Source organism: Choloepus didactylus, chromosome 19 (assembly GCF_015220235.1).
Source record: "Choloepus didactylus isolate mChoDid1 chromosome 19, mChoDid1.pri, whole genome shotgun sequence".
NCBI classification, from domain to species: Eukaryota; Metazoa; Chordata; class Mammalia; order Pilosa; family Megalonychidae; genus Choloepus; species Choloepus didactylus.
Genome location: NC_051325.1, coordinates 36,967,644 through 36,994,366, shown reverse-complemented (window position 1 = coordinate 36,994,366; position 26,723 = coordinate 36,967,644). Strand labels below are relative to the sequence as shown.

Genomic DNA, 26,723 nt, shown 5'->3' with positions numbered 1-26,723 from the left:
CAAATTAAAATCTAGACTTCATATACGTATTTCTTTTGAGTATATACGAAGAATTGAAATTGCTGAGTGATAGGGTATATGGAGGTTCAACTTTGGTAGATAACGCCAAACTATTTTCCAAAGTGCTCGTGCTAAATTACAACCCAACCAGCAATGTATGAGTGTTGCTCCATATCGTCAAAAGAACTTGACATTCTTCTTCATTTTGAACGTTATGGTGGGTATGTAATGGCATTGCATTGGGTTATAGTTTGCATTTCCATGATGACTAGCGAGGTTGACCACCCTGTCATATATTTATTGGCTAATATAATCTTTTCTTTTATAAAGAACCTTACTACTCTGACAGTCTTGGAACATTTTTTTAAGTACTTCTTTAATTTTATTAAAGATACTTTGCTCTGTATAAATGGAAATAATCATCTAAATTTATTATTTTAAAGTCAAAGAAATTAAAATAGATACTTGCCAGCAAAAGAGCATAAAAAGAGAATATTTAGATACTAAATTTCCAAATATCCAAATTAGCTAAGTAATATCCTCAAAAGAAAAGTTATAAAATTAAGAAACAACTAGAGATTGTTTGTATTTTCCTTAAAATAACTTTCTGAAAATGGTGAATAATATGTGGAAGGCTCAATGGCGGTCAGACGCTTAGATCCAAATGTCACTCTGAACTACAAACCCAAGTAATTAAGAGGTCTCACATGCTGTAGGAGTAAATGACACTGGCCTCGATCCTCCAGGATTTATTGGTGGGAGGGGTGGCATGGTGGGAGGTGAGGATCTTGACTGTATCTTCACTTCCACAGGAGATCCAGGCATTGCTGGCACTCTTTTTTCAGGGCCACCTGTAAAGAATAAAAGGAACAGAGGTTAGAATTTTCTGTAAGATAATAAAAATAGTGACAACAATTTGAAATACCAGCATAATTTCCTAGAGGGTTGAGAAAAGAAGATGCTTAGTGTAGTGGGTCAAATGGTGATTCTCAAAAATATAAGTATACCACTTCACACCAACCAGGGTGGCTATAATAATGATAGTAATACAAACAATGGAAAATAACAAACATTGGAGAGAATGCTAAGAAACGAGAACCCTCGTACACTGCTGGTGGGAATGTAAAATGGCGCAGCTGCTCTGGAAAACAATTTGGCAGCTCTTCAAAAAGGTAAACTTAGAATTGTCATATGCCCTGGAAATTCCACTCCTAGGTATATAACTAAATGATCTAAAAACAGGGACTCAAACAGATGCCAAGATACCAGTGTTCATAGCAGCATTATTCACAATGGCCAAAAGGTGTAAATAACCCATGTGACCATTGACAGATGAATGGATAAACAAAATGGGGTATATCGATACAATGGAATATTACTCAGCCACAAAAAGAAATAACACTTTGATACAAGCTACAATGTGGATGAACCTTGAAAATACTATGCAAAGTGAAATAAACCAGACACAAAATTTCAATTACTGTATGATACCAAGGGCTGGGTATATAGAAGCTATTATTTTAAAAATTTTGTTATACATTCTTTTAAACTTTCCATCTTGTAAAAAGGCACACAGTGAAGTTTCCCCATATTCCTCTCCCACAGCCATCCAATTCTGCTCCCCACAGACTACTAATGTTTTTGATGACACATAATTTTGCAGTGGTAAATAACACACAAATAATGTGTGTATGCCAACTTTTTCCTTTCTTACACATAGATATCACACTATAGAGATTGTTACATACTTTGCTGAAATAATTTTGTACATCTCATTTTGCTTTTGTGAGTTTTAAAAAATCAATGCAAAAAGTTACTTTAAATAGGCAGGGGGCAATTAGCTTTCCTGTTTCATAAATAAGGAAACATAGTCAAGGAGTGATATGACTGAAAGGTAACAGTCAGTTAACAGTCAGGACAGTGGCTGAGAAAGGAAGAAACACAATTACCAATTCAGCTGACCTCAAATGTATTCTTAACTGATATGTCCTTAAAAAAATGAATCAAGTTGGTAAAGAAGAAACCTAATGTGGGACTATCTAGTCCAGTAGGCTTCAAATGCACAGCATAGCAGCAGTATTATAATCGGTTGTGCAGAGTGTTTTACATAAATTACTTCTAACGATGAAGTACCAAAACTTATACATATCAATTACGCTAAGTAGGAAAAAAAGAGGTGTAGTCAACTTCTCTGACATAAGGCATGCCATCTATGATGCGTAGTGTTCAAAAAGATTAAACAGTAGGGCTGATTCTAAACCTACTACACCCATGGGAACAATTCATAATGTCTGATAACATTAGATGGCAACAAATTCCAGAAAGAGAAATTTAGATATTTTAAACTTAATGATGTTAGGTCTGGTCTTATCAGAATAAGACTTCATGATACTGGGGAGTATATTCTAATACTTTCAAAAAGTTGTTTTCCCTATTAAAGGATACTTGTTACATATTTGGTTAATAATAGTCAAGATTACCACAATTGCCCTTAAATTGAGTTATGTTCCTCTCTGTAATTCCAGCTTTTCACTTAAGTACCAGGCTTTCATTCTTTAATAACTGCTAACTTCAATTTAAAGTGTAAGAAATGGACACGGAAGCAATGCTCCCCCAAACGTGCAGCCATCTGAGGGCCATGTGGGCAACACTCTGCCAGCACTTCCCATCTCTCTGTCCAGAACATTTTCTTTGTGAAATTGATGGTCCTCTTCTCTGGCTAGTGAACTAATGAGCTGTTGTGCTTGCCTTTTTCTCCCTGAATGTCTTTTCTCAATACCCTTCAGAGAACAGTTGACAAGTTTCCAACTCTTCCATCTGGGGCCCAGCTTTCTGGAGGAGGGGGGAGAAGGGAAGGAAGGAACTGACAGTTGTCTCGCACTGCTATGTGTTGTATTTAGTGTGCAACAACCTAGAGGGAGTCTTTCTTCAGACCACCTGCCTTTACAGCAAGGGCGCCAAAGGCCTGAGGAGGGCTTAGCAGTGAGATGTGTTTTAACATTCAGCATTTGGCAGAAGAAAAAGTCAGAGCAGCTCAAGTGTAGAATACCAAACTGTATGCTCTCACCAACTGAAGGCTTAGATACTGGACAAAACCCAGCTCCTAGAGCACTATCTGCTGATTAATACTACCAATGTCTTGTCATTTCACCACCCACAAAACTGCAACATTGGCGTTATTCCTCATATTTCAGGTAATAATATTGCCCGCATGGGCATCCGAGCCCTCATTCTGTTACTCTTTTTGCAAGGAATGACCTGAAAAATAATAGTTGCAAAAGCACCAAGTACAAGGTAAGATGATATTTTTGTTGGAGGCTGAGTGGCATAAAGGCCCTTAATACTATGAGACATTTATTCAAGCGATTTATAACCGGAAAAATTCAGCTGTTGCTCAGATGAAAGGTAAGGTGTGTGTTCCGAAGCAGGCATTTTAACCCTCTACTTAGGGTCAGTGCAGGATTAGGGTAACTCCCTGTAGAAGATGGCTGTGATGTATCTTTATGCAATCACACACAGTTAGGATGACTTTGTTTCTAAACTTTTATTAAACTGATGTTTACGTTCTATAGTCTAGCTGGACCCCTTAAAAGAACCAACCACATCTTGAGAACCGTAGATAAGGTCCAGGGAGAAGTTCTTTTCTCTCAAGTATGACAAATGCAATTATGTGAGGGAAAGGGCCATGCCCAAACAACTAGAAAAAAGGGAATACTTCCTGGGCTGTAAAGAAGAAGCATGTTTAGGTGAAAGAAGGTGAGTTTGATGTGAGCTAGTTGTGTAACAATGATTTTCCTTATCTGTGCTGGAGATAAAACTATAACATACGGTGAATGTCAGGGGTACCATAAGGTACAATAGTGGTGGCTGATACACAGTAGATACTCTTTTACGTTTTACTGAATCAGATTTTAAAAATGATTAGAATTAATAGTTTTACTTGGTCACTGAGATGTTTATGTATGCTGAGCTCCGGATAGAAGAAGATATGGTCAAGTGCTCCTGTTTATCATCACTGAGGAAAATGAACAGAATGTAGATTGTTCAGATGTATAATGATAGGAATAGTGATCATTCCAAACAGTTAGGCTAAGGGAAGCCACTAAATCTGTTTCTTTGAAACAAATTAGACTCCTAATTAACAAACAACTGAGGTGGAAGTGAAAGTTAGCTAAGCCTTTTTTTTTAAAGTAGGTGCAGAACCTGTCTAATTTTAGATTAAGTATGCTAAAAATTTAAAGATAATCACAAAAAGTCTTCTAATTCTGAGAGTAGAGCAGGGTTAAAATATGGAAGACTGAATCAATCCAAAATACGGCAGGAGAAGACAGAGCAAGAGACTGAGAGAAAAGATGTACTGAAAATGCTTTTAAAAGTTCAATGAGATAATAGAAATAAACCTAACTATATCAATAATCAAAATAAATGTAAACTAAATACATAAACTAGAAGATAAAATCACAGGATGGCCAGAAAAAATAATCCAATAACATGGTATCTAACAAAAACACCTAAATCATAACCTAAATCAAAGTATCAATAAAGTGTAAAAGTAAAAGAATGCAAAAAGTACAAAAGCAAAAACAAACAAACAAACAAAAACAAAATCCAGCCCAATTTAAAAACTGGCAAAAGACGTGAATAGACATTTCACCAAAGAAGATACACATATGGCCAAACAGCACATGAAAAGATGTTTAACATCATTAGCCATTAGGGAAATGCAAATCAAAGTCACAATGCGATACCATGTCACACCCATTAAAATGGCTACTATTTTTTTTAAAAACCCAGAAAATTTCAAGTGTTGGAATGATGTGGAGAAACAAGAACTCTCATTCACTGTTGGTGGGAATGTAAAATGATGCAGCCCCTGTGGAAGAGTTGGGCAGTTCCTCAGAAAGCTAAGTAAAGAATTACCATATGACCTGGCAATTACACTTCTAGGTGTAAACCCAAAAGAAATGGAAGCAGGGACTCAAACAGATATTTGCACATCGATGTTCACAGTGGCATTATTCACAAGTGCCAAAAGATGGAAGCAACCAAAAGGTCTAACAACCAATGACTGGATACACAAAATGTGGTATATTTACGCAACGGAATATTATTCAGCTGTAAAAAGGAATGAAGTTTGGATAAATACGACAACATGGATAAACCTTAAAGACATCATGTTGAGTAAAATAAGCCAGACATGAAGGACAAATATTGTATGATCTTACTGATATGAAATAATCAGAATAAGCAAACTCACAGAGTCAGAATCTACAATACAGGCTACTGGGGATGAAGTGGGGGAAGGAAAGAGGGAGTTAAGGCTTAAAATGAATAGGGTTCCTATTCAGAATGATGGAAATCTTTTGGTTACAGATGGTGGTGATGGTAGCACAGTATTGTGAACAAAATTAACAGCAATGAATTATATATTTGAATGTGGTTAAAGGGAGAAATTTTAGATTGTATATATGTAACTAGAATAAAAATTAAGGAAAAAAATCCATGGAACAACACAGTGAACCTTACCTTAACCATTAGCTATACTTAATAGCCTAATTATAAAAATGTGTTTTCATCAATTGTAACAAATGTACCACACTGATGCAAAGTGTTAATAACAGGGTGGTATATGGGAACCCTGTATGTAATGTATAGTTTTTCTGTAAAACCACAGCTTCTCAAATACAGATACATCTCCATGGAAGTTCCTTAGTATCCCTTACCAATCAATACCACCCAGCCCCAAGCAAACACTATTTTCACTAGTTTCACCTCAGGTTTATGTGTATTTGCATTTCCTAGAAATGATATAATAAAGGATATATGCTCTTTTATTTCTCAAATTATCTAAATTTGTTTGTCCATTCTCCCATTAATGGACATTTATGTTTTGAGTTTTACAAGTCTTTTTGTGAACATGGTTCCATTTCTCTTGGGAAAATAACTATGAGTGGAATTGTTGGATCATAGGGCACTTGCAAAATTTTAAGAAACTGCCAAATAATTCTCAGAAGTGCTTATACCATTTTACATAGCCATCAGCAATATACAAGAGCTCCTGCATTCACAAAAATATTTTAGTATTATTTGTCTTCTATTTTAGCATTCTAGTAGGTGTGAGTAGGTATGTTTCAGTTTGCTAATGCTGATGTTTCACAAAATACCAGAAATGGATTGGCTTTTATAAAGGGGATTTATTTAGTTACAAAGTTACAGTCTGAAGGTCATGAAAATGTTCTAGCTATGGCATCAACAATAGGGTACCTCCACTGAAGGATGGCCAATGGCATCTGGAAAACCCCTGTTAGCTGGGAAGGCATGTGGCTGGCATCTGCTGCTTCTTCTGTTTGTGAGCCCCTTTATAAGACTTCAGTGAACTAATGAAGGCCCATGCTGAGTGGGCGGGGCCACACCTCCATGAAAACATTCAATCAGAGATGACACCCTAACCAAAGGTGTCACTCACAGTTGGGTGGATCACATCGCCATGAAAACAACCTAATCCAAAGGTTCCAACCTAATCAAGACTAAATATATCTGCCCCCACAAGATTATATCAAAGAACATGGCTTTTGCGGAACATAATACATCCACACTGCCACAAGGTATTTTAGTTTTCACTTGCATTTCCCTGATGACTGGCACCTATGCTTACTGGTCATTGCTATATCTTCCATTGCGAGGTGTCTATTCAAGCCTTTTACCCATTTTTTAATCAGGTTGTTAGTCTTTTTAATTTTTGAGTTCTCCATTTATATTGTAAATACAAGAGCCCTGTCCAATAAGTTGCAAATATTTTCTCCTAGTACGAGTTTTGCTTATTTATTTTTTATTGTGGTAAAACATACATAACATAAAAATCATAATCTATTTTAACCATATTAAAGTGTGCAATTAAGAATACTGACAATATTGTGTTACTTTCACCATTACCTATTTCCAGAAAATTTTCATCACCCTGTACAGAAACTCATATCCATTAATAAATAACTTCCCATTCCCCTTCCCTCCAGCCTCTGGTAATAATTATTCTGCTTTCTTCATCTATCAATTTACTTATTCCAAGTATTTCTTTCATATAAAAGAAATTATACAATATTTGTCCTTTTGTGTCTGGCTTATTTCACTCAACATGATGTCAAAATTCACCCATATTGTAGCATGTATCAGCACCGCATTTCTTTTTATGGCAAAATCATATTCCATTTTATGTATATACCACATTTTGCTTATCCATTCATCTGGTGATTGACCTTGGGTTGTTTCCACCTTTTGACTACTATGAATAACGCCATGATGAACAATGGTGTACAAATATCTGTTAAAGGCCCTGCTTTCAACTCTTTTGGGTTTATACTGAGAAATAGAATTGACCGGTTATATGGTAATTCTATGTTTAACTTGTTGAAGAACTGCCAAATTGTTTTCCACAGTTACACCATTTTATACATTCCCACCAACAATGTAAGAGGGTTCCTACATCCTCACCAACACTTATTTTTTAGTGGGATAGCCATCCCTTGTGTGTGTGAAGCAGTGCCTCAATGTAGTTTCGATTTGCATTTCTCTAATGACTAATGATGTTGAGCATCTTTTCAAATGTTTAGTGGCTGTTTGTAGATCTTTTTTGGAGAAATGTCTATTCAAATTCTTTGCCCACTTTAAAAATTGGTTCTTTGTCTTTACTGATTGCTTCTTGAAATTAATCCAATCTTGCACTCCTGAGATAAATGCCACATAGCCCTAATGAATTATCCTTTTCAAATATTGCTGGATTTTATTTGCTAATATTTTGTAAAGAGTATTGTGTTTATGTTGGTATGCAATTTTTCAATATACATATCGGCATATAATTTTTTTCTTATGATGTCATTGGGGGGTTTTGGTACCAGAATAATTATACTTCTATTTTCTATTTATATTGTAAGTGAATATAAATTTGATTCCTAATCAAAAGGTTCAAGGGAAAAAATACAGGTCAGATTTACTTTTCAATAGCAGAGCAAAAATCTTGAAGTATCAGCAAACTCATGAAACATAAAATAAGAAATTTATGAAATAAATATGAAAATTAAAACCATTTATTCTTCAAAAGACATAGCTAAGATTAAAAAAAAAAAAAAACCAGAAAATATATACTGACAAAGGTCTGGTATCCAGAATGTATAAACAAATCTTACAGTTCAATAACAACAACCAAATTTTGAGAATGAGCAAAGAACACTTAAAGAGACTCCCCACTAAAGAAGATATACAAATGGCTGATAAACACACAAAGAGATGCTCAACATCACTAATCATCAGGAATATGCAAATTATAATACCTCAACAAAAAGGAACTAATGACATATATACCTAACCATGTGGATAAATCTAAAAAGCACTAGGTGAAGTGAAAGAAGCCAGACACAAAAAACTACATACTCTGTTTTTCCATTTGTAATAGACATTACAAGATAAGGCAAAACTACTGACAGAAAGCAGATCATTGGTTGTCCAGAACAGATGGAAAGAAAACGACTACAGAGGGACATGATGGGGGCACGATAAAACTTTGACGACGGAAATGTTCTATATCTTGATTGTAATGGTGGTACAGGAAAATATGCAATATGTAGAATAAGTAGAAAATACTCAATATAATTCTTTATCTGGAAAATGCTTAGTACAGTCTTCAGTAGCCAAAAGGAAAAAAAAAACAACCTGTTTATTAAGATCACTTCACTCAAGCAGACTTGATTTATTCTAAGCATAAAAAGCCCTTGTTAAAATAACTTGCTGTTGGACTCAGGCAAGATGGCGGCATAGAGAGGAGTGGAAGCTAAGTAGTCCCCCTGGAACAACTACAAAAAACCAGAAACAACTAGTAAATAATCCAGAATAACTGCGGGGGGCAAACGAAACCATCCATTCATCATACACCAACCTGAATTGGGAGGAATGCCCGAGAACACAGCATAAACTCTGTAAGAAAAACCTGCGGAACCAAGTCGGGAGACCCCCTCCCCCATAGCCCAAGCTGCGGAGCTGCGTGGTGCCACAGAGAAACTCTCTCCCAGCAAGCGAATACGGCTCAGCTGAGCTCCAACTGGGTTTTTAAGTAGCGAGTGTGAACTGCTCACTACAGGTACGCAGCCCCAAAAAACAGACAGAGACTTTGGGTGACGACTGACCTGGGAGAGCCGGAGGGTCGCCTTGACTGGGTCTGAAGGGACTATCTGTTTTTTTTTCGGCTCAGTGGAGAAAGCCCCAGTCATTTTAAGTTTCCAGTGCTGTGACTCGGGGAAGGGCGGAGACAGCACAAGCAGAGAGCAAGACCATTGAAATGCTAATGACCTTCACCTGGGGGGTCTGTCTTCTCTAGGAGGAAAGGGGTGGGGCCCTTTCCATTCAGAACCAGACCCTAGAGCCTGGGGGAATACGGCCATACCGCCTCACACCAGTCAAGAATTATAGGCTAAAAGGCACCACCTGCTGGGCAGAAAAGCACAGTGACCTGAGGCATCAAAGGGTGGAGCAATTTTCTAAGACACATCCACAGGGAAACCAGATACTGAATATTTCTTCCCTCTGGGACTTGAGCCTGTTCTGGTCTGGGAAAACCTGATTTGGATAACCAAGGAAACCATGCCTAGACAACAGAAAATTACAACCTACACTAAGAAAAAGTTATGGCCCAGTCAAAGGAACAAACGTACACTTCAACTGAGATACAGGAATTTAAACAACTAATGTTAAATCAATTCAAAAAGTTTAGAGAAGATATTGCAAAAGAGATAGAGGCTGTAAAGGAAGCACTGGACATGTATACGGCAGAAATCAAAAGTTCAAAAAAACAACTAGTAGAATCTATGGAAATGAAAGGCACAACACAAGAGATGAAAGACACAATGGAAACATACAACAGCAGATCTCAAGAGGCAGAAGAAAACACCCAGGAACTGGAGAACAAAACACCTGAAAGCCTACATGCAAAGGAGCAGATGGAGAAAAGAATGAAAAAATATGAGCAATGTCTCCGGGAACTCAAGGATGAAACAAAGTACAATAATGTATGTATCATTGGTGTCCCAGAAGGAGAAGAGAAGGGAAAGGGGGCAGAAGCAACAATAGAAGAAATAATCAATGAAAATTTCCCATCTCTTATGAAAGATATAAAATTACAGATCCAAGAAGCGCAGCGTACTCCAAACAGAAGAGATATGAATAGGCCTACGCCAAGACACTTAATAATCAGATTATCAAATGTCAAAGACAAAAAGAGAATCCTGAAAGCAGCAAGAGAAAAGCAATCCATTACATACAAAGGAAGCTTCATAAGACTATGTGCGGATCTCTCAGCAGAAACCATGGAGGCAAGAAGGAAGTGGTGTGATATATTTAAGATACTGAAAGAGAAAAACCGCCAATCAAGAATCCTGTATCCAGCAAAGCCGTCCTTCAAATATGAGGGAGAGCTCAAAATATTTTCTGACAAACAGACAGTGAGAGACTTTGTGAACAAGACACCTGCCCTACAGGAAATACTAAAGGGAGCACTACAGGGTGATAGAAGACAGGAGTGCGTGGTTTGGAACACAATTTTGGGAGATGGTAGCACAACAATGTAAGTACACTGAACAAAGGTAACTATGAATACGGTTGAGAGAGAAAGATGGGGAGCATGTGAGACACCACAAGAAAGGAGGAAAGATAACGACTGGGACTGTGTAATTTGGTGAAATCTAGAGTATTCAACAATTGTGATAAAATGTACAAATATGTTCTTTTACGAGGGAGAACAAGCAAATGTCAACCTTGCAAGGTGTTAAAAATGGGGAGGCACTGGGGGAGGGATGCAATCAGCATAAACTAGAGACTGTAACTAACAGAATCATTGTATTATGCTTCCTTTAATGTAGCAAAGGTGATATACCAAGGTGAATGCAGATAAGGGGGGAATAGGGGAGGCATGTTAGACACTTGACATTGGTGGTATTGTCTGATTCTTTATTCTACTTTGATTTAAGGTTATTTTTCCTTTTGCTGCTTCCTAGCTGTCATTTTTTTTTTGTTTCCTCTTTCTTTTGCCTCTCTACCTTCTTTGACTCTCCCTCCTGCCTTGTGGAAGAAATGTAGATGCTCTTGCTTAGTATGAGCAGAATGTTCAATTAGGATGAACTTAAATGTTTGGAAATGAACAGGGGTGTTGGTAGCAAGATGTGAGAATAACTAACAGCGCCAAATGGTGTGTGAATGAGGTGGAAAGGGGAAGCTCAGAGTCATATATGTCACCAGAAGGAAAGTTGGAGGTCAAAAGATGGAAATGTATAAAACTGAATCCTATGGTGGGCAATGTCCATGATCAACTGTACAAATACTAGAAATCACTTCATGAACCAGAACAAATGTATGACAATACAATTAGAAGTTAATAATAGAGGGGCATATAGGGAAGAACTATATACCTATTACAAACTATATACTACAGTTAGTAGTATTTCAACATTTTTTCATAAACAGTAACAAACGTACTATATCAATACTAGGAGTCAACAATTGAGGGGGGTTGGTTAGGGATAGGGGAGGTTTAGAGTTTCCTTTTCTTTTTTTCTTTTTTCATCTTTCACTTTATTTCTTGTCTGGAGTAATGAAAAGTTTCTAAAAATTGAACAAAAATTAAGTGTGGTGATGGATGCACAGCTGTATGAGGGTACCCAGGGGCAAGTGATTGTACACTTTGGATCTTTGGATAATTGTATGGTATCTGAACAATCTCAATAAAAATGAAAAAAAAAAAAATAACTTGCTGTTGCTCTAATTTCAAAAACAAAAAAATTATTTATTCCCTATTCTCAGGAACTTTCGCAGTACTACCTGCAAAAGAATGCAAGGGATATCACCATATGATATGATAACCAGTGTCTTCTTGAAAAACAAGCCTGAATGAGGGGAGGACTTCAAGGTAACAATAGATGCTGAGCAAACAGCTTTCTCTCTTCTATTTTTTTTCCCTTCTGCTTTTTTCTGGATTCTAGCCATTCCTTTGTCTGTTTGGGGTTATAAAAGCCCAAACAACTCTTCTCATTAGCAAAAGTGCAAATTGGTCTTGGAAAGTTTTTTTTCCTCCAATTCCTTGTTGATGCATCTTCAATAAACTCACCTCCTCACCAAAGCAGAGAGACTTGTTTCAATCTATTTGATGAAGGATCAGACAGGCCTGGTTATTTAGGACTGTGTTTTCAGACGGTAACAATTTGGCGACCACGGCAGGGCTACTGTTGCCTTTAGTGCAGCCCTGATTCGTGTCTCGTTGCCCACGGGGCTCTCCTGGACCCCTCAGCTCCATGCCTGGCAGCTACCCGGGGAATTTTCCCTGAAGGACCGGAACTGGAGGGTCCATGTGGAGGCGCCTACCACTGACAGATACCAGATGCATCTGGGTGAAGATGACCTTGCAATCGGAGACTTTCCCTGTGCTGAGTAAGTGTGTAATCTTTTGTTTGTTGTGTTCACTTTGCTTCCTTTTGTTTCAATTAGCCTATGGTTGTGTGAAAAGGCTGAGATGATCTAGGGGTCTTGCATGCGGACCCAGTGGGTTTGAGACCCTCTATCCGTGACCCTGGATTTATGATTCTCCTTTTGAATTTGTGCAGTTTGCACGGTTTGCATTTGTGTGGGGAATGAGTTGTATTTAAGGAGCTCCTGTTCTGATGTTCTGTCTTTGTGATTTTTGTTGGTATTGCCCAGCCATGGGAGACTCTCAAAGTGTGCCAGCTACACCTCTCTTAGGAACTATTCTTAATAATTGATCTAAATTTGGAGACTGTCATTTAAAAAAAGAAATTGTTAATACATTATTGCAACTCCGTGTGGCCACAACATAAATTAAGTAAAGGGGTCCTTCCAAAAACCTGAAATCCCTGGGAGGACATCAGGAAGTAACGTATCAAATTTAAAAATTAGCAAAAGTGCAAACTGTCAAACCAGTGTCACAGGATAATATCTCTACTGAGGAATCTGATAATGAGAACGCTGACTCGTCTCCATAGGGATCAGGCAGCTGAGCAGCCTTCCTATTCTCATATAACACATGATGCCTTCTGTTCTGATGGTGAAGAACCAGTTATTCCTTCTGACATATTTAACAGAATTTTATCCCAAACACACAAGTACAATTTCCAAACGATAAAAAGTGAAAAGCGTTACTGTAATAACCAGGACACATAATTCATATCCTTCAGGTCCTATATTAGAAAACTGTACTACAGGAAACACTAAACAGTTAAGAGCTATGAATATTTTCAGGAAAGCAAAAAGCCCTTCTCAACCTTCTCAGATATACAAAAGATGTAACCATCTTGTCTTCTATGTAAAAAAGAAAACACAGAATAGGGCTGTATCTTTTGAGAGGTAAAGAGACAAACCCATGGATACTGGCACAAAGTACCCTTAACAGCCCTATTTTGCCAGTAAATAAAACAATGGTTTTAAGAGAATTCTCTTACAAAAGGGAGGGAAACAGGTTATCATTTCATTTCTTCACCATTGATTGGTCCTTTAAAAAAAATCAATGACACCACCTTCTTGTATGAGAATCTATAAACATTATATCTACCTCCCTTTGGATTTAATCTATTGTTTAAACACCTATATATCTATTCTGTGAATACTCATTTTGTATTAGATGAAACTCTGAGAATGTACAACAGTATTATTTGCTTTCTAAGATATCCATGCCTCAAATAAACGTATCCATCAATTACTTGGTAATCACTGTGGTAAACCTAGAGTATATGGAAAAAAACTAAGGGTCTTTACTTCAACTTGTCATCAAAGCGCAAATGTTTACACTATTAATTTAGCACACAACATTAAAAAAAAATTAATAAGAGAATAATCTGCCGAGTAACTAATTGGGAAAACTTCTCCTAGTAATTAAAAAGCAGATGCTTTAGCCCATATCCTCCTAACATGTCCCACATCTGCTGAGGAAGCTGTATACATTAAAAAAAAGGTGAGAATCAAGAAGCAGCCATGGGGTAGCAAATGGCAAGAACATTAGAAATCACCTTCAAAAACTCTATTTTAGTAACTGTTATACAAGATTGTGAAGCTTATGCCTGGATTAACCCTTGTTCAGTACTCCATAGTAGTGGACATATACATGAAGCCAATATGCCTCTAAAGAATTTAACAAAACTGTGAAGACAGAATACTTCCATGAATTTCACAATTCATACAAATTAATCATTGTGTAATTTATAAAACAATGTAATACCTATATGTTCCATGTTAAAAGATTGTTTATTACTGTTTCAAAATGCATCGACTAAAGTGTTTTAAATATTTAGCATTATTCTAACAAGTTTGATTCTAATGGTAAATGTATGTTGTCAGATGTTTGCCTAAAAATTCTTTTCCAAAATAATTTTGGTAACTTTTAATATAAAATATAAAAAATGTGTTTTTATTAAAAGGAAAAAAAAAGAAAGTAATTTTGTCCAGGAAAGATTTGATGGGTCTATCTTAAAATTTTTTTAACACTTAGTCAACAAAATTCAGCTTTCTCTCTTTAAAAGTAAAAATGTTTCCTTGAATTATTAATCTGTTTTTGTAAGAAGTTATAAAAATTTTTTTCTGAATAATCAATGTAAAAAGCAGAAAAACCTGTGTTTTATCAAAATAACTTCTTGTACGTTATCAAGTCCTTAGTTTTAGTTGTTTAAAAATGCCAATTTTCTCACTTCTAAAAAACCTAAGTCTTTTCCTTAAATTTAGTTAAATAAAAAAAACAAATATTATTTCAAACCTAACAACTTTTAACATTTTGCTTTCTCAAGAGCAAGCCTTGTCTTTTTATTCCCAGTTACAAAGAATTTGTTCTTTCACTTTGGAAAAAATAAAGTGCTAAAAATGGTTAAGTTCATTTAATATGTTATAAGTTGAATAAGAAATGTTTAAATAATGTTATAAAAAATTTCTAACTGGTTAATTACTAATCTGCATAATATTAAACAATATTCCTTGTTGATGCATCTTCAATAAACTCACCTTCTCACCAAAGCAAAGAGACTTGTTTTTCTATTTGATGCAGGATCAGGTGGACCTGATTATTTAGGTTGGCTGATTTTTGATAAGGCCCCCAAATCCACTGAACTGGGACAGAACAGTCTCTTCAACAAATGGGGCTGGGAGAACTGGATATCCATATCCAAAAGAATGCAAGAGGACCCCTACACCTCACACCCCACACAAAAATTAACTCCAAGTGGATCAAAGGCCTCAATGTAAGAGACAGTACCATAAAACTCCTAGAAGATAATGTAGGGAAACATCTTCAAGACCTAGTATTAGGAGGTTACTTCTTAGACCTTATATCCAAAGCTCAAGCAACGAAAGAAGACATAGATAAATGGGAACTCCTCAAAATTAAAAGCTTCTGTACCTCAAAGGAATTTATCAAAAAGGTAAAGAGGCAGCCAACTCAATGGGAGAAAATATTTGGAAACCATATATCCGATAAGAGACTGATATCTTGTATATACAAAGAAATCCTACAATTCAACGACAATAGTACAAACAGCCCAATTATAAAATGGGCAAAAGATATGAAAAGACATTTCTCTGAAGAGGAAATACAAGTAGCTAAAAAACACAGGAAAAAAGGTTCATCTTCACTAGCTATTAGGGAGATGCAAATCAAGACCAGAATGAGATATCATCTCACACCAATAAAAATGGCTGCCATTAAACAAACAGGAAACTACAAATGCTGGAGAGGATGTGGAGAAATTGGAACTCTTATTCATTGCTGATGGGACTTTATAATGGTACAGCCACTGTGAGAGACAGTTTGGCAGTTCCTCAGAAACCTAGATATCAAGTTACCCTATGATCCAGCAATTTCACTTCTTGGTATTTACCCAGAAGATTTGAAAGCAGTGACATGAACAAATACTTGCCTGTCAGTGTTCACAGCGGCATTGTTCACAATTGCCAAGAGATGGAAACAATCCAAATATCCTTCAGCAGATGCGTGGATAAACAAAATGTGGTATATACACGCGATGGAATACTATGCAGCAGTGAGAAGAATGAGGCTGTGAAACACATGACAAAATGGATGAACCTGAAGACATAATGCTGAGCGAAATAAGTCAGACACAAAAGGAGAGATACTGTATGGTACCACTAATGTGAACTCTGTGTCAAATTTAAAATAAGTGTCTTATAATGTGGAATACAGGGGACCTAGAGATAGTCAGAAGCCAGTGAAGGGGGAACAATAATCTAATATGTACAAATATGATAATGAGGGTGATCTTAATGGTATGGGAATGGTCAGATGTGACTATGGCTTGTTAATGGGATTATAAGTATCAGTGATGCATTGAAGGTGAAAGTGTTCGTAAATGGTTGTTTACAGGCATGTAACCCACAGAGAAGCACTACAAACCTAAATAAGTATTAGCATTATATAAGTATGACACTGGTGCAGAGGGTTAACAACAGAGTGGTATGGAAAAACTACTCATTATGTACTAATGACAATATTTAATAGGAATATTCTACCAACTCTACACTAATATTAGGGATGAATAATTAGCAACTGATAAGAGTTCCGGGATGTATTATGTTATAGTAATTATTTAAAGATGAGAGTGATGACAATTGTACAACTAAATGAAGATAATGTAAGAAACTGTTTATCTTGGGATAGAATATATATTTAGTGAAGTTAGGAACCCACTAGTTAATAAATCAAGCCCTCAATTTAAGGCTTGCTCTTGTGAAATTTAGGGTTGTAAATAGGAGGCTGAGCCCTCCTATAATTATGCCTAAGAGGCACCTCCAGGGAACTTCTTTTGTTGCTCAGATGTGGCCTTTCTCTAAGCCCAAATCGGCAAATAAAGTCATTAAACGACCCCACCCCCCCCCGCCATGAGATTCATGCATGACTCCCAGGGGACTGAATATAATAATCTAATCAAAAGGTGCCATCTACAATTGGGTAGGTCACATCTCCACAGAAACAACCTAATCAAAAGTTCCCACCCATGTATGATTTGCTTTGTATGACTGTGTGGTATGTGAATATATCTCAATAAAATGAAGATTAAAAAAAAAAAAAAAGGAGTCATAGAACCTATTTCACAAGGGAGTTGTGAGGCTTAAACAAGATCATGTAAATAAAGTGCCAGGTGCACAGTGTTCCTCAACAAGCAGTAAGTGCTATTATCTAAATTCTACTGTGACATGCCCAAAGCTACCCTCCTCCTGTGAAGACTTCTTTACCAGCCCTTGGCTCTTTTTCTCCTCTGAGCCTCCATGAAGATTCTGCTTGATAATTAGTCATGAGCTGCCTTGCGACTTCCCCTTTACTGTGATCCTGAACAGCAAGTTAAATTCCATCCTGCTACGCAACTCTGCACGTGTCTCTGATTGTCTTTTCACCGCAGTTGCAAGGAAGGGGTGGTGACAGTGTGCTCTGCAGGAAGACACAAGGTCTTGCTCCTAGCTTAGTGCTTTGCACATAGAGGGGCTTAGCTCATATATGCTGATTTAATTAAGTTTTGATCTCTTTAGGCTGGAATTAGGAGTCAATCCAGATGGTTCTGTGCCTGAAGCATGTCAAAAAACCAGAAGAGGCAGACACTCCTCCACCTCCTTCCACAACAGGCTGATTTTTAATGATCTTTTAAGAACTCAGTTCTTTCCAAGGTCTAATTTGAGTCCTCTTTGCAGCAATTGAAGATATTTTCCTTGGGCCTCAGGTTATTGATGTCTAAGTGCTAAAAAACAAAGGGGCAATATCAAGTAAAATGGGAGATGCGAATAGGTGACCCAGCAATTCTATTCCTAAGTAAATGCCCCAGGAAATTTTCTACACACTTTGCACCTGGAAACATGTTTAAGAATATTCACGGCAGCATAGTTTTGCAATATCAAAGATAAGAAGCAACCCAAATGTCAATCAACAGAATGGACAATTAGATTGTGGTATATTCATATAATGGAGTATTACACAGCAGTGAAAATGAATCATAGCAAATCATAACAATATAAATGAACCTTGCAATGTGAGAAAAAAAGCAAGTTTCATTAGAGTAAAGACAGTGTGGTATCATTTTTATGAATCAGGCAAAATAATATTTTATATTGTTTGAGGATGTATACTATGTAGCAAAAACATAAAGAAATGCCTGGGAATGATAAACACCTAATTCAGTAGAGTAGTTGCCACTAGGAAGGGGGAGGCTTATACAGGGTATTCAACTAAGTTGAGTAAGGCTTTATTTCTTAATTAGGATAGCTTACCTTTTTGTATCTGAATTATTTTGTATTCTGATATGTGTCATATCATATATATATCATATCATATCATATTATGTTGTATTATAGTTTTTTTTAAAGCAAAGGGCCTAATATTATTTTGACTTTATATAAAGCTATTTCCCAATAAAGTAATAATGGAGACATAAACTGTTTATCCTCCTATTCCTGCTGGAAGGATTATTCTCTTCCTTTTACGGGTGGGGATTCTGAGACGGAGAGAGATTAAGTGGTTTGCCAGATGCTACGAGGGAAATCAGGGAACCAAGCTGATGCCTCTGTCTTTGGAGTAGTTTGAATTTGTGGGAATTACTTGTGGCTTTGGAGTCAGAGAGGCTAAGTTTAAATCCTGCCTCTGATACCCTCTGGCTGTGTGGTCTCGGTCAAACTCTTTAACCTCTTTAACCAGCTAATCAGTGATTTCTTCACCTGGGTACCTCCTTGCTTTCGGGAGCCTTAGCCAATTCTTCTCCCCAACTGGAATCAGGGACCTCTTCTGAAGAGGCAGCGATTTTTCATGTAATTTAGATATCTTGTGCCACAGCAACAATTAATACGCATGGTCTCTCAATACATTTATTCATTAGGCAAATAAATATTGGTCAGTATCATATAGTGACCAAGCTTATGGACTTTAGGGTCAGACATCTGGGTTCTAAATCTGGCTATACCATTTACTAGCTGTGTGACCTGGGCAAGTCACTCCAACTCTTCATGCCTTGTCTCTTCCTCTGTATAATGCCACCCCCACTGAATTTTCTGAGAGTATCAAATGAGAACACAGGAATGGTATTTAGTTATCCCTGTCCTACTGCAATCCTGGCATCATGCTTGGCACTGAAGGGTGAGGGGGCAGGGGGGACATGAAAAAGACTGGTGGTGAGGCATCACGGTTAGAGAGAGACACAGTGTTTTAGTTCCTGGCTGCTAAAATAAATACCATTCAATGAGTTGGCTTAACAACAGGAATGTACTGGCTCACAGTTTCAGACACTAAAAAGGCTTGCTTCTTTCTGGGGTTGGTATCTTCTGGCGAGTCAGTAATCTTTGTGGTTCCTTGGTTTTTCCATCACATGGCTGTGCACATGGCGGCATCTCCTCTTTTGTCTTCTGGGTTCCATTGACTTCCAGCTTCTGGCTGCTACCCATGGCTTCTATTTCTGTGCCCAATTTCCTTTGCTTATAAGGACTTCAGCTGTATTTGATCAAGACCCACTGTGCTGGTTTGGATGTATTATGTCCCCCCGAAGGCCATGTTCTTTGAAGCAAAATTGTGTGGTCAGACATATGTATTAGACATATTGATTGTTTCCATGGAGATGTGACCCACCCAACTGTAGGTGATAACTCTGATTGGATAATTTCCATGGAGGTGTGGCCCCGCCCATTCAGCGTGGGCTTTGATTAGTTTACTAGAGCACTATATAAGCTCAGACAGAAGGAGCTAGCTTGCTACAGCCAAGAGGGACAAGCTGAAGAACGCACAGGAGCTGAGAAAGTAGCTGTAGCTGAGACAGACATTTTGAAGACAGCTATTGGAAGCTGATGCAGATGTTTTGGAGAATGCCATTTTGAAACGCAACCTGGGAGTAAGCAGATGCCAGCCATGTGCCTTCCCAGCTAACAGAGGTTTCCCAGATGCCATTGGCCGCCTCCAATGAAGGTACCCAATTGTTGATGTATTACCTTGGACACTTTATGGCCTTAAGACTGTAACTGTATAACCAAAGAAACCCCCTCTTACAAAAGCCAAAAAAAAAAAAAAAAAGTTCCCACCCACAATAGGTCTGCCCCTATAGTTGTAGATTAAAAGAACATGTTATGGGATACATAACATGCAAATCAGCAGATACTATACAATGAAAATCATAAACCACCTAGGAATAAATCTAACAAGACATATGAGACCTTCATTAGGAATATAATAAGAGACTGAAATACATAAAAGGAGACCTAAATAACTGCAAAGACCCATTGTATTTATTGATGGGAAGACTCAATAACTGTACAAATATTAGAAATCTCTTTCATGAACCAGAACAAATGTATGACACTACAACTAGAAGTTATTAAGATGGGTATATAGGAAAAATATATATACCTATTGTAAACTATATACTACAGTTAGTAGTATTTCAACATTAATTCATAAACAGTAACAAATATACTACACCAATACTACAAGTCAACAATGGAGGGGGGTTGGTTAGGGATATAGGAGGATGTGAGTTTCCTTTTCTTTTTTTTCTTTCTTTGTCTTTATTTCTTTTCTGGAGTAATGAAAATGTTCTAAAAATAGAACAAAAATTAATTGTGGTGATGGATGCACAGCTGTATGATGGTACTGGGGGCAAATGATTGTACACTTTGGATCTTTGGATAATTGCATGGTATGTGAACAATCACAATAAAAAAAAAAAGCCATCAGGATTTTTGGTGTAACTTGATGAAGGGATACTCAAATTTATGTGGAAGAGAAACCTGTTAAATATCCATTAACAGAAGAAATGAACAACTAAATTGTGGTATATTCATAAATAGTCAATACTGTTAAAAAACGGTGAATTAGAGCTGCATGTATCAAAAGGATAAATCCAAAGCAATGTAGTAATACTGAGTAAAAAAGAAAAAGCTGCAAGAAAAATATGGACAGTGATATTTTTACAAAGTTTAAAAACATAAAGAACAATTCTACACACGTTAAAGGAAATGTGTATGTAGCAAAATATAAAAACATGCAAGGGAATAATAAACATCAAATTCAGGATAATGATTGCTTCTGGAAAGGGAAAAGGATGGAATCAGGCATAATTACAATATTTATTTGTAAAGTTTCACTTCTTAAAAAAAGATCTGAAGCAAAAAAAATATGACAAAACATTAATATTTGACAAAGCTAAGAAGGGGTACAAGAGTATTTGTTATACCCTGCTTTTGTCTTCTTCTGGGAGCTTGAAATAGTCACTGGCTGCAGTGGAGAGAATGGGGGAAACGATGAGACTGTAATGCAATGAGATTATTTATGAAGCAACGAAGAATAGAGTCGCCATTTACAAGAACAGGGAAAATGTGAAAGGAAGATGGGTGGGGGAGGGGCATTTGCAGATGAAGAGTTCACTTTTAGGCATGTTATGAAATTCTGGTGCTGGGGCCTGGTGTGGGAAGTCTGAGCTTGTGATTAAATGCTGTCAACTGATAGTATACACATACTATTTAAATCAGAGATTGGTTGATGTGTTGGAGGAAGTGAGTACAGCCTAGAGGTTTAAGGACTGATCTCTGAGTATTCCAGTTTTTAAGGATCATGGAAAACGAGAGAAAACCAAAAAAGGAGACAGAAAAGAACAGCCAGTAAATGGGAAAAACCTGGAAGCCAAAAAAAAGATTATAACCTGCTGGGCTGTAAGCATTGGGAGTTTTGGGATTAAATATACAAATATTCATACAGGAATACATTCTAGCTGTTTAGGTTATCATAATAATTAGACCCATGATTAAGAAAATACCATTTGAAACCTTATTTTAAAGTTTTTGCTTTTGTCAAAGAATCAGCAAGCAAGAATATAGTTACAAGGAAGGTCGGAACAAATAAATTATTTGTAACAAAGGATACAAAAGGATTTTAGAGACAACACACAAACCTCACTACAGAATTTAAGTGGAACAAAGACAAAATACAATGGCAATATAACACTGTAAACCAGAAGCAGCAGCTAATATAACATTTTTTTGCCTCCTTCAAGTTAAGAACATCTCTTAGATGAAATAGAATACATAGTAAATATGAAAAGCTTGTTTACAGCAAAAGATGAGAATTTGAAGCGAACAGGGCAGTTTGGTAAATGGACTAAATTCCAAACCAGCTAGAATTTTATGCCCTTGAATAGTCAAAGGCAGGCTATTGTGGAAGATACGACACCGGGCAGGAAATTAGAAGATGCAGCTTTGAAATCTTGATTCTTCTGCCAATTTATCAGCTTTGGGACTCTGAGTAAGTCATTCCAGAACCTTGGTTTCCTCATGTGTAAAATAGAGGGTAGGGTAGTTTTGAAAGGCAAAAAAGGTAACAGATAGGAAAGTGATCTATTACACAATTCAAGTATAAGGTATTGTTGGACAGCTATCCATCAGTTATGTATTAACAGTCATTATGCCACCATATGTGAGAGGAACAAAAGGTCTCTTCTAAAGAAGTGTTAATGATTTTAATATTTAAAAGATATGCTGTAATAACCCTGCCATCATTGAAGAAACCCTATTAATAATCTTAATGCAAGTTAACAGCAGCAGCAACACAGCTGACCTGATAATGTAAATAGAGAGAACTGGAATATGGATTGTTGCTAACCAGCTCCAGCAAATGTTTATTTGGAATAATATAGTTATCCACTCCAACTGCACACCATCTGTTTCAAGTCTCCAACAAGTTAATATTTCTCACATGAACAGAAAAATGAGAAGACTTAAAATTACATTGGATTAGCTTCTTGCTTTCCCTTGAGGTCACCCCTACCACAGCCTAACTCTACTGAATCTCAACCTCTAAATACTGTGTTCCGGCCAAATGTATGCAGTCCAAGTCAGAGAATCTGAGAATGTCAGCAAATAAGCTAACTAGAAGTCTTCTTGGTCAAATAAAACCCTTCTTCACAAATTTTTCTGGGGACAGGAAGAAACACTATCAATTCCTCACAGAGCTAGTTAATGGCTTTGATAAGGATTCAAACCCAGGTATCTCTGGATCCAGTCATTGAAGGATATACTCTGCCATTTCTGGAACACAGAACCTTGCAGAACAATACATCATAAATCCTGACAATCCAAATGACAGCTGTTCATTTCTTGCACCTCCACTGTTCTACATTAGCTCAAGCCACTTTCATCTCTCACCTGGAAAATCGTGAAAGCTTCCTAACTATACTTTCTGCTCCTGTTTTTGTCTCCTCAATCCATTTTCCATATAGCAGCCGAAGTGCTGATTGTTTCATGAATGTACAGAGTAGTTTTCCAGAGACTACATGATAAATGATATCACAAAAGATTGAATTTAGAAGCAGATACGAGAATCCAGCAATCTTCTATTAAGCCAGTCCCCAGAGATCTGCAAAACTGAGAAAGTTTCTTTTAAATGTTTGCTTTCATAAAAATATTATTTATATTTACATTAAAAGTGTTTATTATTGTTATTTTAAAGGAATTAATAAAATTTTTTTAAATTCTCAGTTTCAATTTCTGATATGGTAAATATTGAGATATATATGTATAAATCCCACAAAATGTTATTTGGGGTCTTCACTGCACTTATTACTTATTTGCTTGACTGGTGTCCATCTTTGGGGGAACAAAGTACTTATCTAGTTCTCTATCATACCCTGAGCACCCAGAGCAGCAACAGGACATCACATTGTTCAAAAGTGGCACAACCAGAAAGCTTGGCTGGACTTCAATTATCTTCCGTCTCACACCTTCCCATTCCCAATGAGTCAGCACAACCTCCTAAATTCAACATCCTCAATCCTCTTCTCTATTCCCAGGGTCAAATTAGTCCCTCATTTCTGTCCTAACTGGACACTCTGTAGGATTCAACTGTTCTATACTCTGCTGCCAGGCACCCATTTCATCAAGAACCCCCAATCTTTTGCTCCTCAGACTGTCCTTCACGGTTCTCAGGATGCTAAACTCGGATTTTCTCTGATATTCATCCCCATGAACAATTCTATCTCAATCAGGAGGATCTTCCAAAAGTCACAGCCATTCTGTGCTCATACTGTCTCCAATTCCTAGAACTCCTTTCCTCTTCTCTAGATCCATTTAAATCTTTCTCAATACTTGGTCCAATATATTGGTCCTGCATTCACTGTCTGTCACCACGTCTAGAATGCAGCAAGCTATTATTGCTGTTGGTTAATTAATAGGGGAAAATGACATAAAAGGTAATTATGCTGTTTAATTGTGTTGAAGCATGATGATACTAGCACAGGTGTGCTATTTCCATGTAAGCAAGTTATGCTTACTCTAAATCTAGGCCACTGACTGTCCCGTTAATCCTAAAACTTCATTCAACTTTACTGGATAATGAGACAAATTAAGTATGAAGAAAGAGCCATATGAATCCATCACTACCACTTAAAAAAAAATCACCCCTCAAAAATACATGTTGTATTATTAGGGCATCATCATGATATAAGACAGTATAATGTTATATAAATCATCAATCTGTTCATCATGATATTCAGCTATAAAGACGCTGAATATCTCTGTCTTTAAATATCTCTACATTAGAATATCACAGCCTAATGTAGGCATCAAACTCTTTCCACAGGCTTTTTTCTGTATTTATCTAAATCTGCCATGCTCCCCCCTCCCACTAGAAACACACACACACACATCTGTTACTCTTTCAGATTTGAAAACTATAACTTTTAAAAGGCTAATTTTTGTTGTTTTATATTCTATTAAGTAAAAACAAGTTTGTGCAATGCAAAGGCATATATGTCAATCCTATCTTTCAAATGTTAGTTCTTTGAAATTAAGTATTTAAATTAACTACCACGCTAATTTTGACATTTTTAAAAATTCATATTGCCATAATCAGTTAACTTTGATGCTACAAATATTTTTCCATTCCATATACATTTATTTTTAAAAATTTAAAAAGTGCTTGCCAATGCCAAGGCTCCACTTGGTTCCATTTCCTTTAATGTTTGTAAAACTAAGTTCTTGAGATCCTCTGGTCTAAGGAACGGCCAGCGAACCCATTAGCTTCCATTTTGGGATGGAGAACCACAAAAACCAAAGAGCAGGAATCAAAGATCAAGCTCTCTTCTAATAAGCTAAGTCTCTGTACAACATTTCTGACTGACACCCAGATTCTGTTACGGAACTTTCAGCACCCAGGGATTTGCCTTACTGCAAAGATGGCACATGCCATTGATGGAAACTAGGAAATGGTTCTTGGCAATGGTCATCAGTAGGTAATAGTTCTGTACTCCGGGGATCTATCGCTGTCAAATATTTGAAAAGTTTTCTTATATGCCTAATCAAAAGACAGGTGGTTGTACAAATCCATCAAACCCCATATTCCTGCTGCACACACTCGCTGAATAGCCAGGAAAAAAAATAAAGATCTATGTGTTTGATCTATCTGGTTTCTAACAGTTTATACATTAAACCCTCTGTCTGGGGCAACAAGTGGTTTAAAAACAACAACAAAAACAAGCAAGCTGAGTGTTTGATGGTTTCTTTTAACTAGCTTTTTGAATGAAAGTACTATTTAGCAGTCTCTTCAAAGGATCTGGTCAACGCTAATTATCAAAGATTAAAAAAAGGATTCATTTCTGAAAGCCCCTTCCTAGCAATTCCACCTGCCCTATCAGAGTCCGACCACTCTTGCATTGGAATAGGAGGCCACCACAAAAGCCTAGCTTACTGAGAGAGTAGAGAAGGCAAGGAAGGATTTCTTTGTATGCTGCCATGCCCTTAGAAAACAAAAACAAAACCAACCAATCAAAAACAAACAAACAAACAAAAAACCCATAAGCATGTTGTCAGAAGAATCTTCTGCTCCTACTCTTGAAGGGCTTATGCATTCTTTTGCCTTGGACTTTTATTTTTACAGTTAACTCAAATTCCATTTTCTTGAACATTGTCTTTTTCTATGATCTGGAAAGCTCTTTGTGGGCAGGACAATACGGTTACAGGCATTTTTTAGTTTCTGAACAGATGTCCTCCTGAGTCATGTCAACAAATGTGCACTGAATTCAGGTTATTTGGAGAAAGCCTCTGGTGAATCCAGGTGTAAGGCAAAGATTCTTTCTATAACATTATATAACTTACCACAAATTCACATGTCTACTGAGTAATGCTTTTTTGTACTGGTATTCATCATGTAGGCCTATACTGCCCAAGAAGATAGCCGTGTAGCTACTGAGCACTTGAAATATGGCTAGTCTGGGCAGAGTGCTGTAATTAAAATCATATTGAGTTTTGAAAATTTAGCACTAAAAAAAAGGAATGTAAAATATCTCAATAATTTTATATTGATTACATGTTGAAATGACATTTTAGATATATTCAATTAAACACATTATTAAAAGTAATTTCACCTGTTTCCTTTTGCCTTTTTTTAATGAGGTTATGGGAAATTTTAAAATTACATTTGTGGCCTGAATTTGTTGCTTGCATTGTATTTCTATTGGACAGCTCTGGATTCAGACAGATCAGACTTCAAATACAGACTCTGCTACTTTTCTAGCTCTTTCACAGTGGGCATAGTTCCTCCTTAAAGTCTGTTCCCTTGTTTGTAACGTGGTCAATACTGTCCAGCTTCCAGAGTTGTTGGTGACAATCAAATGAAATAAAAACAGAGCAACCTAGTAGAGACTCCATGCCACAGAAACTAACTCATC

At 36.8% G+C, this 26,723-nt stretch overlaps 1 protein-coding gene across 7 annotated transcripts in view; it reads right to left on the bottom strand.

Moving 5' to 3' along the window:
* Positions 1–26,723, bottom strand: part of CBFA2T2 (CBFA2/RUNX1 partner transcriptional co-repressor 2) — a 188,701-nt gene that overhangs the window by 38,202 nt on the left and 123,776 nt on the right. For all 7 annotated transcript variants that reach the window (XM_037811202.1, XM_037811199.1, XM_037811198.1 and 4 more), the window contains one exon: positions 708–851. In XM_037811202.1, coding sequence (XP_037667130.1) covers positions 708–825 — 118 coding nt within the window. In that variant the 5' untranslated portion in view covers positions 826–851. The remainder of the gene's footprint in view (positions 1–707; positions 852–26,723) is intronic.